The sequence below is a fragment of the Somniosus microcephalus genome, chromosome 3, assembly GCF_052327205.1.
Source record: "Somniosus microcephalus isolate GS21.2 chromosome 3, FLI_Smic_1.0, whole genome shotgun sequence".
NCBI lineage: Eukaryota > Metazoa > Chordata > Chondrichthyes > Squaliformes > Somniosidae > Somniosus > Somniosus microcephalus.
In genome coordinates this window covers 8,836,906-8,848,589 of record NC_140989.1, presented here as the reverse complement: position 1 = coordinate 8,848,589, position 11,684 = coordinate 8,836,906, and the positions used below count along the sequence as shown (strand labels likewise).

The following is an 11,684-nucleotide window of genomic DNA, read 5'->3' as shown; positions in this document are numbered from 1 at the left end:
CTCTCTCCCTCCTTTCTGCTGTCTGGATTGAGGCCGAGTACAGACAAGCGGCCTGCTGAGCTCCGGCACCTCATCCAAGCAACACTCTGAAATACCGCGGAATCCTGCTGATCTCGCACCGTGACCACAGCAGGAGATCGGATCACAGAAGCTCACAGCACAGAGCGAGGCCATTCAGCCCATCATGCCTGTGCTGGCTCTTTGAAAGAGCTCTCCAATTTAGTCCCACTCCCCTGCTCGTTCCCCACAGCCCTGTAAATGAGTCCTCCTCAAGTACATGTCCAGTGGCCTTTTGAAAGTCCCTATCAAATCTGATTCCACCACCCTTTCAGGCAGTGTGTTCCAGATCTTAACAACCCTCTGTGTGATGAGATTTCTCCTCATTTCCCCTCTAGTCCTTTGGCCAATTGTTTTAATTCTATGACCTCTGGTTACTGACCCACTCGCCAGAGAAAACAATTTCTCCCTACTTGCTCGGTCAAACCCTCTTAATTTTGAACAGCTCTATTAGGTCAGCCCTGAATCAGCAAAGACATCCAGAAATAAAGCATGGACGGCCATTTATAGTGCACACACATAGACACACAAACACATACACACACACTCACTCACACTCTCACACACACACTCTCACTTTCACTCTCACTCACACCCACACAGAGACACACACACACACTCACAGTCACTCACACAGAGACACACACTCACACTCACACACAGACTGGATTCTGCTTTGCCGGTCAAGGTACACGCAGGGTTAAATCTGAGTGTCAGAGAAACATGCCACTGGCTTTGTGATCTAGTCGAAGGAGTGTCTCACCGACATGCCTATGGCCCTGCATTAGTATGTTGGTGCCTAACCGTCTCACCAATGCAGCCACTAGTTGGATTCAGTCGGCAGAATTTAGGAACAAGGCACTTAGTTCACAGAGAGTGAAGTCATTGAGTGGAGAGGCCGTGACTCCTCAGGCTCCTTTTGTAGTTATGCTTATTTGCCAGCAGTATGTGTTGGGGCGACCGCCTGGTTCAACCCTATCGCAGCCGGGGAGGTCAGTCCGGAGCCATCGGGCTTCTAAAGGCCGGTCAGCGGGCTCTGGGAGTAGGGGGGCAGTCAGACCAGCTGTGTTTAGAGGGCCAGTTCAATGAGGGTTTGCACAGGACAACGTTCTTTGTGGTTTTGTGACCTCGAGGTGTATAACAAAGTGTAATTCCTTGTAAATATCCTGGGGTAGCATTTCTGTCGGAGGTTCTCCTGTTTCTGTGGAGCTCCCGCCTGTTATATCAGGAGATTGCAAGAACCCGTGCAGAAATTCTACCGGGCACACATACCTCATCATTTATCTGTTAAATTAATCTGATAATGTGGGACCTGATATACTCCATAATCGAGCACTGCGACTAGGGCTCTCTACTCAACCCCAGGCTCGCTACAGTTACCTGGATAGTGGAGGCAGGTAAAGATGCACTCCAGGTCATAGGGAACTGAGGGCCACTGACTGGAGTGGGTGCTGGCAGTGACCCCAAGGTAATATCTGGGGTAAAAACCCAAATAATGAATGTACAGAGTGAAGCCGCGAGTGTACTTCCCTCCTGGGACAGTGACAGACTGCAACTTTCTGGTATGGTCAGTATTCACGAGACCGGCCCTGTTTGACCAGAAACCATTGGAGTAGAAATCGCTGATTCTTTAGTATTTGGATCAGCGCACAGTTAACCCTCTCAGCACCACCCTCGGAGTTAACCCTCTCCGCACCAGGGTCGGAGTTAACCCTCTCACCACCACCCTCGGAGTTAACCCTCTCAGCGCCACCCTTGGAGTTAACCCTCTCACCACCACCCTCGGAGTTAACTCTCTCACCACCCTCAGAGTTAACCCTCTCACCACCCTTGGAGTTAACTCTCTCACCACCCTCGGAGTTAACCCCCCTCACCACACTCGTAGTTTACTCTCTCACCACCCTCGGAGTTAACCCCCCTCACCACACTCGTAGTTTACTCTCTCACCACCCTCGGAGTTAACCCTCTCTGCACCACCCGCGGAGTTAACCCTCTCACCACCACCCTCGGAGTTAACCCTCTCAAAGGTCTAGTGGTCAGAAAGTTAGCCCCCTCAGCACCATGACAATCAGACCTACTCACAGCAAGGCAGACCCAGTGAAGTGGAAACACTAGACAGAATCCCTACCTTCAGAGACGCTGCCCAAGTAATGCCACCTGCCTGTAGATCCCCAGTAGCTGAGTGAGTGATGGAGTATGTGATGCAGGATGGGGCCATACAGATTAGGAAGGAGCCAGATACCCCCTCAGCGGGTGACGGGACTGAGGGAGAGAGGCTACACAGCTCGGTGGGAGGGAAGCTTCAGCTGGTGGGGGCGGGGTCCACTCCCGCTCACCCCCACCTCACCCTGTGGCTGTTGGTGGAGGACTGGATTGGATTGGGTGCTGCTGGCCCCAACAACAAGTGTCTCACTGGCCCTCAGTGTCCAGGGAAGATGGCGGCCTACCTCTGAAAGTGGTGCAAAGAGGGTTAACTCCGAGGGTGGTGGTGAGGGTTGGGGAGAGGTCGGGTGGACTCGCGAGTCCCGACCTCATGGGAATCCAGCACCTTCAGGAAAACCAGGGCAAGGGGAGAAAAACGCAAAGGAAACTTGGCGGCTGAAAAGTGTGTTGAGGATTGAGGTGACCCAGTTATTACCGGCATAGGCCTCACACCACTGCTGACATCATCGCGCCTACTCAGAGGCAGAATGAGTATCTTTCCACCTTTACATTGCGATGAATAGATATGTTGATCTGTTCTCATTTGAAGATTGAGCCAGTGCCAGATCGCTCGAGACTGAGTGATGTTCATATTGCAATGCTGTCAATGTACAGCAGCACTGGGCCGGAGCAGGAATCGGCTCTACACTCGAATGGGTTGTGAGGCAAGGCGAGGCCGAGGGACAGTGTTCAGAGTCCCACACAGGCCAGGACCCAGCGTCTCCAGACAGGCTGTCTTCGAGCACTTCCGTCATACTCCCAGCCCAGACAGACAATTAAATCCCACACCGTACTGCCATTCCTCTCTCCCACTCATTCAACCTCCAGCTCTACTCTTCACAATTAACGCAAGTATTCTCGGTCACTACTCCCTCCGTTAATGCTGTCACTCCCTCACTCCCTCCATTAATGCTCTCACTCCCTCCGTTAATGCTGTCACTCTCACTCCCTCCGTTAATGCTGTCACTCTCGCTCCCTCCGTTAATGCTGTCACTCTCGCTCCCTCCGTTAATGCTGTCACTCCCTCACTCCCTCCATTAATGCTCTCACTCCCTCCGTTAATGCTGTCACTCCCTCACTCCCTCCATTAATGCTCTCACTCCCTCCGTTAATGCTGTCACTCCCTCACTCCCTCCATTAATGCTCTCACTCCCTCCGTTAATGCTGTCACTCTCGCTCCCTCCGTTAATGCTGTCACTCTCGCTCCCTCCGTTAATGCTGTCACTCTCGCTCCCTCCGTTAATGCTGTCACTCTCGCTCCCTCCGTTAATGCTGTCACTCTCGCTCCCTCCGTTAATGCTGTCACTCTCGCTCCCTCCGTTAATGCTGTCACTCTCGCTCCCTCCGTTAATGCTGTCACTCTCGCTCCCTCCGTTAATGCTGTCACTCCCTCCGTTAATGCTGTCACTCTCACTCCCTCCGTTAATGCTGTCACTCTCACTCCCTCCGTTAATGCTGTCACTCTCACTCCCTCGTTAATGCTGTCACTCTCTCACTCCCTCAGTTAATGCTGTCACTCCTTCCGTTAATGCTGATACAACCACCCACCCCCCCTCACCCCCCCCCCGAGAATGTGGCCCCCATTGACTTGTTCCGGACCGCTGTGATGCCATCGGCCGTGGGACGGGTCGGAGTGAGCACAGCCCAGGCTCCAGCCAGTTCCGAGATAAACTGGCGCTCGGGGCCCCAATGACCTCCCAGGCCCCGATTTCCATGTTAGAAGGGGCCCATCACCTGAAACAGGCGGCGCTTTGGACGTCCGGTGTGTGGACCCTTTTAAAATGGCGCCGGCGCATCGCCGGGGGCAACGGGCAGGTTCTGACCCCGCTACCGCCCCATTAGCACCAGGCAAAGGTGTGACAATCAGCGGAAGGGGAATCGCACATCCAGACACAATATAGACCCAGAGTCCAGGACACCAGACAATACTTTATTGAGATGAAGTAACAGTTCTGAGCAGACAGTGAAGGCGGAGTTAGGGAACGAGCGGTTACATTTACACACTGATTGCCAGTGCACAATGCCTCTTCTACCAGCGCTAACTGTCGGAGGGACGGCGCTGAGGGAGTGCTGCACTGTTGGAGGTGCCGTCTTTCGGATGAGATGTTAAACCGAGGCCCCGTCTGCTCTCTTAGGTGGATGTAAAAGATCCCATGGCACTATTCAAAGAAGAGTAGGGTGTCCTGGTCAATTTTTATCCCTCAACTATCACTAAAACATAGCTGTTTGTGGGATCTTGCTGTGCGCAGATTGGCTGCTGCCTATCCTACATTGCAACAGTGACTACACTTCAAATGTACTTCATTGACTGTGAAGCACTGGGGATGTCCCGAGGTTGTGAAAGGCGCTATAGAAATGCAAGTTCTCCCTTTCTTCTGTGCTGCAGTGCATCTTGTAGATGGCACACACTGCAGCCACGGTGGGCCGGTGGTGGACGGAGTGGATGTTTAAAGTGTGTGTCTGTGTCTGAATGTGTGTTTATACGCACATGCATTTGTGTGTGTATGGCCCTGTGTGTATATTTGTTAGCATCACCGTTTGTATGTTAATGTGCATGCATGTGTGCCATGTATGGCCTTGTGCGTGTGCGCGCGCGAGTGTTTGTATTTGTGCGTGTTTGTGTGCGTGTCTCATTGAAACTTATAAAATTCGGTCAGGACTAGACAGATTAGATGCAGGAAGGATGTTCCAGATGGCCGGGGAGTCCATAACCAGGGGTCACAGTCTAAGGATAAGGGGTAAGCCATTTAGGACTGAGATGAGGAGGAATTTCTTCACCCAGAGAGTGGTGAACCTGTCGAATTCTCTACCACAGAGGGCAGTGGAGACCAGTTCATTAAATATATTCAAGAAGGAGTTGGATATATTTCTTAAGGCTAAAGCGATCAAGGGATATGGCGAGAAGGCAGGGACAGGGTACTGAGTTGGATGATCAGCCATGATCTTGTTGAATGGCAGAGCAGGCTCGAGGGGCCGAATGGCCTACTCCTGCTCCTATCTTCTATGTTTCAATGTTTCTATGTTTCTATGCATGTGCGTGTTTGTATTTGCGTGTGCGTGTTTGTATTTGTGCGTGTGCATTTGTGTGTGCGCGTGTGCGTATGTTGGAGTGAGTTGGTCGGGCGTTTGTACTCCATACAAATGAAGAACCCTTTAAAGAGAGTGAGTGGCGCCTGGTTACGGGTGAGCTCGATGGGATTGCTAACAAAGGAGCGAGAGAGATGTACAATGCACAACACAGTGATATGGATTCGGTGTGTGTGTGTCGGGGGGCTCGTGTGTGTTGGGGGCAGGTGGGGTGTCGGATGTCAGGGGGAGGGTGGTGTCGGGGGGGGCGGAGTGTCGGGGGGCGGGGGGTTATATTTTTTAACTATTACAATTTTGACAGCAAGGGGTTAAACAAAAATGAATTAAAAAAATATACATATGTACAAAGTAAGGGTGTGTATCCAGAGGGGACAACTTGAGAGTATGTGGGAGTGGGACTGGTGCTGTTTCAGATATTGAAGCTGCTGTTTGAGTTGTCAGTCTATCGCTGTGAGCACAGAAATTAATTTAAAGAGTGGAATTGTTTTTTCACAAGTCTGGGTGCAATTTGTGCTTTTTCATAGCTTGGATTAATTTTTAAATGATGGAAATGAGTTGCAGTAATGAATTAAAATGAAATCACCTTCCAATCATCACTGCATCATTGATCACAAATCAGAGAGACCAGACTACAGGCTGGGCCGAGACCAGACTACAGGCTGGGCCGAGACCAGACCAGACTACAGACTACAGACTGGGCCGAGACCAGACTACAGTCTACAGGCTGAGCCAAGCATGATGAATGGGATTTACATTTGCTTAAATTTCCCCAGTTGACAGTTGCCGGAGTTTCCGTTCCCTCTCAAACTGGCTGTGTTGTTTGTTCTGATTAAATATTTACAAATAAACCCTTGCTGGGATACTGAGACAGGAGTCGGTCCGAATCCAGGATCCTCTATCGTGCTGCGCCAGCTCTCAGGCTTTTATTTTTTCGGACCTCCTCTGCACGCCTGTCCTGGAATAAAATAACCAGCTATTAGAGTGTTGATAAATACTGCGAGCACGGGTTAGATACAGAGTAAAGCTCCCTCTACACTGTCCTATCAAACACTCCCAGGGCAGGTACAGCACGGGTTAGATACAGAGGCCTAGAAATTCAGTGCCCTTAGCGCCGATTTTGCGGCGCTAGAGGGCCTAGCGCTGCAATTGGCGCCGGCGCCGAAATTGCCTAGGGCCCTTCCGCCGCGGTAGACCTGTAGCGCTGCGCCGGCACCGATGACGTCATCGGTGTGCGCAGCGTCCCGGTTGCCATGCCGACGGGCCCCAGCGCCGAAATTCAGTTGCGGCCGCCTCGCCCGTGGCAGCCGCAACTAAGACTCTGGCAACAGAGTCTTACATGACTTTGCGCCGGCGCATTAAAGGCCCCGCGGCGGCCGGCCGCTTTCCCGCCGGCCGCCTGGCCGCAGCTCCCTCCCCGGACTTCACCCCCCCCCCCCCCCCCCCGGAACAGAAGCAAGCCCGGCACTTGTCCGAGGTGCCGGGCTCATTTTTAAAAAGATTTTCGCGGGCCGCAGCCGGGTGCAGGCAGCTCCTCCTTAAGGGAAGGAGGAGGCCTACACTTCCCGAACCTGCCGCACCGCAGCGGGCGCCGCAGCGCCGGAAAAGCGCCGATATTCAGCGCGTAGCGCCAGTTTTCATGCGCAAACAGCTCTCAGCAGCGCCGGCAGCCGTTTGGGCGCAGAACTATTGAATTTTGGGCCCGACCAGCGCGACTTAGCTCCGGCACTAACTTCCGGCGCTAAAGCCCTGGCTGCGCCAAAACTCAATTTCTAGGCCAGAGTAAAGCTCCCTCTACACTGTCCCATCAAACACACCCAGGGCAGGTACAGCACGGGTTAGATACAGAGTAAAGCTCCCTCTACACTGTCCCATCAAACACACCCAGGGCAGGTACAGCACGGATTAGATACAGAGTAAAGCTCCCTCTACACTGTCCCATCAAACACTCCCAGGGCAGGTACAGCACGGGTTAGATACAGAGTAAAGCTCCCTCTACACTGTCCCATCAAACACACCCAGGGCAGGTACAGCACGGGTTAGATACAGAGTAAAGCTCCCTCTACACTGTCCCATCAAACACACCCAGGGCAGGTACAGCACGGGTTAGATACAGAGTAAAGCTCCCTCTACACTGTCCCATCAAACACTCCCAGGGCAGGTACAGCACGGGTTAGATACAGAGTAAAGCTCCCTCTACACTGCCCCATCAAACACTCCCAGGGCAGGTACAGCACGGGTTAGATACAGAGTAAAGCTCCCTCTACACTGCCCCATCAAACACTCCCAGGGCAGGTACAGCACGGGTTAGATACAGAGTAAAGCTCACTCTACACTGTCCCATCAAACACTCCCAGGGCAGGTACAGCACGGGTTAGATATTCAGCACCTACCCTTCATCCTTACTCTGTCTCCTTCTCCCAGCGGGTCACAGGTTACCTCCAATTCCGTGCGCTTTTATCTGTGCTATTTTCTTGTGTGGAACCTTGTCAAATGCCTTCTGGAATTCCATATAGATAATATCCATAGACCCACCCCTATCGACCATGCTAGTGAGCGCCTCAAAGTATTCATCTACATTAGTCAGACATGACCCACCCATCACAAATCCATTCTGACACCTCCCGGCTCCACATACAATCCACGGGCAGTCCATCCCCCGGACTTTCCAGAGGACCTCAGCTGGTGTCTGAGTCAGATAATCATGCTGAACCTCACCCGGGATTGGCATCCGACGCTCACCGGTATTAGTGAGGCCGACGGACCAATATTCAGCGGTCCTGTCGCCTGCCTCGTTCGCCGTGAGCAGCATGCACAGCTCGGGCACTGATCCAGATTTGGGCTCAATCCAATTTCTGGGCCTGATTCTCTGAATCCAAAGTCTGCCTTGTTCCAGACTGACTCCTCATCAGGAGAGTGTCAGTATTTGAGGGATTAATGGGAAAGGAAATTTCCCGATAAATGAATCCAGGCAGGACATCGGAACTGGAACATCTCACCTTCTCCTGGAGGCGCTCCAGCATCGCTGCCAGGTGGGCCTCCCTGTTCTCCTTCTGGATCTCATTTTTCTGCTCCAGTTTCTCCTTGGCCATCTTGATAAAGTTGTTATTTTCCTCGATGGCTTTCTGGATCACTTCTCGTTCGTGCTCCCTCTTTTCTGCCAGGTGCTTCAGTAACTCCGCCTCCTGACACTAAAGCAGAACATTGCATGTTCGATTAAAAGTGGAGACAACAAGGGTTTGACCATCTCCCCGAGGGACTGAGACCCCAGTCAGTGTCCAGATATCTCCGAGGGACTGAGACCCCAGTCAGTGTCCAGATATCTCCGAGGGACTGAGACCCCAGTCAGTGTCCAGATATCTCCGAGGGACTGAGACCCCAGTCAGTGTCCAGATATCTCCGAGGGACTGAGACCCCAGTCAGTGTCCAGATATCCCCGAGGGACTGAGACCCCAGTCAGGATCCAGATATCTCCGAGGGACTGAGACCACAGTCAGTGTCCAGATATCTCCCTGAGGGACTGAGACCCCAGTCGGTGTCTCGATATCTCCCTGAGGTATTGAGACCCCAGTCAGGATCCAAATATCTCCCCGAGGGACTGAGACCCCAGTCAGTGTCCAGATATCTCCGAGGGACTGAGACCCCAGTCAGTGTCCAGATATCCCCGAGGGACTGAGACCCCAGTCAGTGTCCAGATATCTCCGAGGGACTGAGACCCCAGTCGGTGTCCAGATATCTCCGAGGGACTGAGACTCCAGTCAGTGTCCAGATATCTCCGAGGGACTGAGACCCCAGTCAGTGTCCAGATATCTCCGAGGGACTGAGACCCCAGTCAGTGTCCAGATATCTCCGAGGGACTGAGACCCCAGTCGGTGTCTCGATATCTCCCTGAGGTATTGAGACCCCAGTCAGGATCCAAATATCTCCCCGAGGGACTGAGACCCCAGTCAGTGTCCAGATATCTCCGAGGGACTGAGACCCCAGTCGGTGTCCAGATATCTCCGAGGGACTGAGACCCCAGTCAGTGTCCAGATATCCCCGAGGGACTGAGACCCCAGTCAGTGTCCAGATATCTCCGAGGGACTGAGACCCCAGTCGGTGTCCAGATATCTCCGAGGGACTGAGACTCCAGTCAGTGTCCAGATATCTCCGAGGGACTGAGACCCCAGTCAGTGTCCAGATATCTCCGAGGGACTGAGACCCCAGTCAGTGTCCAGATATCTCCGAGGGACTGAGACCCCAGTCGGTGTCTCGATATCTCCCTGAGGTATTGAGACCCCAGTCAGGATCCAAATATCTCCCCGAGGGACTGAGACCCCAGTCAGTGTCCAGATATCTCCGAGGGACTGAGACCCCAGTCAGTGTCCAGATATCTCCGAGGGACTGAGACCCCAGTCAGTGTCTCGATCTCTCCGAGGGACTGAGACCCCAGTCGGTGTCTCGATCTCTCCGAGGGACTGAGACCCCAGTTAGTGTCCAGATATCTCCGAGGGACTGAGACCCCAGTCAGTGTCTCGATCTCTCCGAGGGACTGAGACCCCAGTCGGTGTCTCGATCTCTCCGAGGGACTGAGACCCCAGTTAGTGTCCAGATATCTCCGAGGGACTGAGACCCCAGTCGGTGTCTCGATATCTCCCTGAGGTATTGAGACCCCAGTCAGGATCCAAATATCTCCCCGAGGGACTGAGACCCCAGTCAGTGTCCAGATATCTCCGAGGGACTGAGACCCCAGTCAGTGTCCAGATATCTCCGAGGGACTGAGGCCCCAGTCAGTGTCTCGATCTCTCCGAGGGACTGAGACCCCAGTCGGTGTCTCGATCTCTCCGAGGGACTGAGACCCCAGTTAGTGTCCAGATATCTCCGAGGGACTGAGACCCCAGTCAGTGTCCAGATATCTCCGAGGGACTGAGACCCCAGTCAGTGTCTCGATCTCTCCGAGGGACTGAGACCCCAGTCGGTGTCTCGATCTCTCCGAGGGACTGAGACCCCAGTTAGTGTCCAGATATCTCCGAGGGACTGAGACCCCAGTCAGTGTCCAGATATCTCCGAGGGACTGAGACCCCAGTCAGTGTCCAGATATCTACCCGAAAGCTTGGATTGCCAGTACTTCAGGTTGACTCAGGATCGTACCTTCCTCCTCTCTTCAGCTGCCTCCAGTTTCTTCTGGATCTCCTCCAGGGATGGATCCCGCTTCTTTGGAAAAGCCGCGTGGAATTCCGGGACTCCCTCAAATGACGGTGGTTTCAGGATCACTTCGAACGACAGGCCAGATGCTCTCTTGTTCAGCTCCTTTACCTCCATATCAGATATAAAGCACCAGTTCAGGTCAACAGGATCTGAAAGGAAAAGGATCCAGTTGATAGTGTGAGTAGCAGTGGAAGAGGAGGAGGCCATTCAGCCCTCGAGCCTGTTCCACAATTCAATTAGATCATTGCTGATCTGTACCTCAACCCCATTTACCCGCCTGTGTTCCATATCCCTCGATACCCTCACCCAACAAAAACCCCTCGATCTCAGTCTGGAAAGCTCCAATTTACCCTCAGCATCCACAGCCTTTTGGGGGAGAGAAGTCCAGATTTCCACTACCCGTTATGTGATAATGTGCTTCCTGAATGGCATAGCTCCAACTTTAAGATTATATTTGCTTGTTCGGGATCCCCCTACCAGAGAGAATAGTTTCTCTGTATCGACCCCATTAAAATACCTTTATCATTTTAAACACTTTGATTCAATCACCCCGCAACCTTCTAAACCCAAGGGAATTAAAACCCAGTCTGTACAACCTGTCCTCATAATTTAACCCCCTGAGCCCCAGTATCATTCTGGTGAATCTGCACTGCGCCCCCTCCAAGGCCAATATATCCTTCCTGAGGTACGGGGCCCAGAACTGAATGCAGTGTCCAGATGGGGTCTGACCAGAACTTTATCTAACTGTAACATCACGTCCTCCCCTTTGTATTCTAATCCCTCGAGATAAAGGCCAACATTCCATTGGTCTCAATTTTTTTTAACACATGATTTTAGTGATCTGTATACCTGGACACCCAAATCCCTCCATATCTCCTCGTCTCTTACCAATTAGAAAATACTCCAATTTGTCTTTCTCAGATCCAAAGTAGTTGACCTCACTCTTCCCCACATTGAACTCCATCTGCCACAGTTTTGCCCATTTACTTAATCTGTCCCTTTGTAACTTCCTGCTTTCATCCATACTATTTACTGTTCCTCGTAACAGTGTCATCAGTAAACTAGGATATATAATTCTCTTTTCCTTCGGCCGTCATTGATAGATATGGTGAAAGATGCAGTGCACAATAACTAAACTCGCACGCAGAAAGATG

The 11,684-nt window shown here is 52.2% G+C and overlaps 1 protein-coding gene across 3 annotated transcripts in view; it reads right to left on the bottom strand.

Annotated features, from left to right (window-relative positions):
- Window positions 1-4,175: 4,175 nt before the first annotated feature.
- LOC147120825 (stathmin-4-like) overlaps window positions 4,176-11,684 on the bottom strand; it is a 30,118-nt gene continuing 22,609 nt past the window's right edge. For 2 of the 3 annotated variants that reach the window (XM_085979024.1, XM_085979015.1), the window contains exons 4-6: window positions 10,474-10,679; window positions 8,343-8,534; window positions 4,176-6,301 (exon numbers count right to left, since the gene is read on the bottom strand). In XM_085979024.1, the coding sequence (XP_085835150.1) occupies window positions 6,242-6,301; window positions 8,343-8,534; window positions 10,474-10,679 (458 nt within the window). In that variant the 3' untranslated portion in view covers window positions 4,176-6,241. The remainder of the gene's footprint in view (window positions 6,302-8,342; window positions 8,535-10,473; window positions 10,680-11,684) is intronic. The other variant, XM_085979035.1, reaches the window with a different exon arrangement.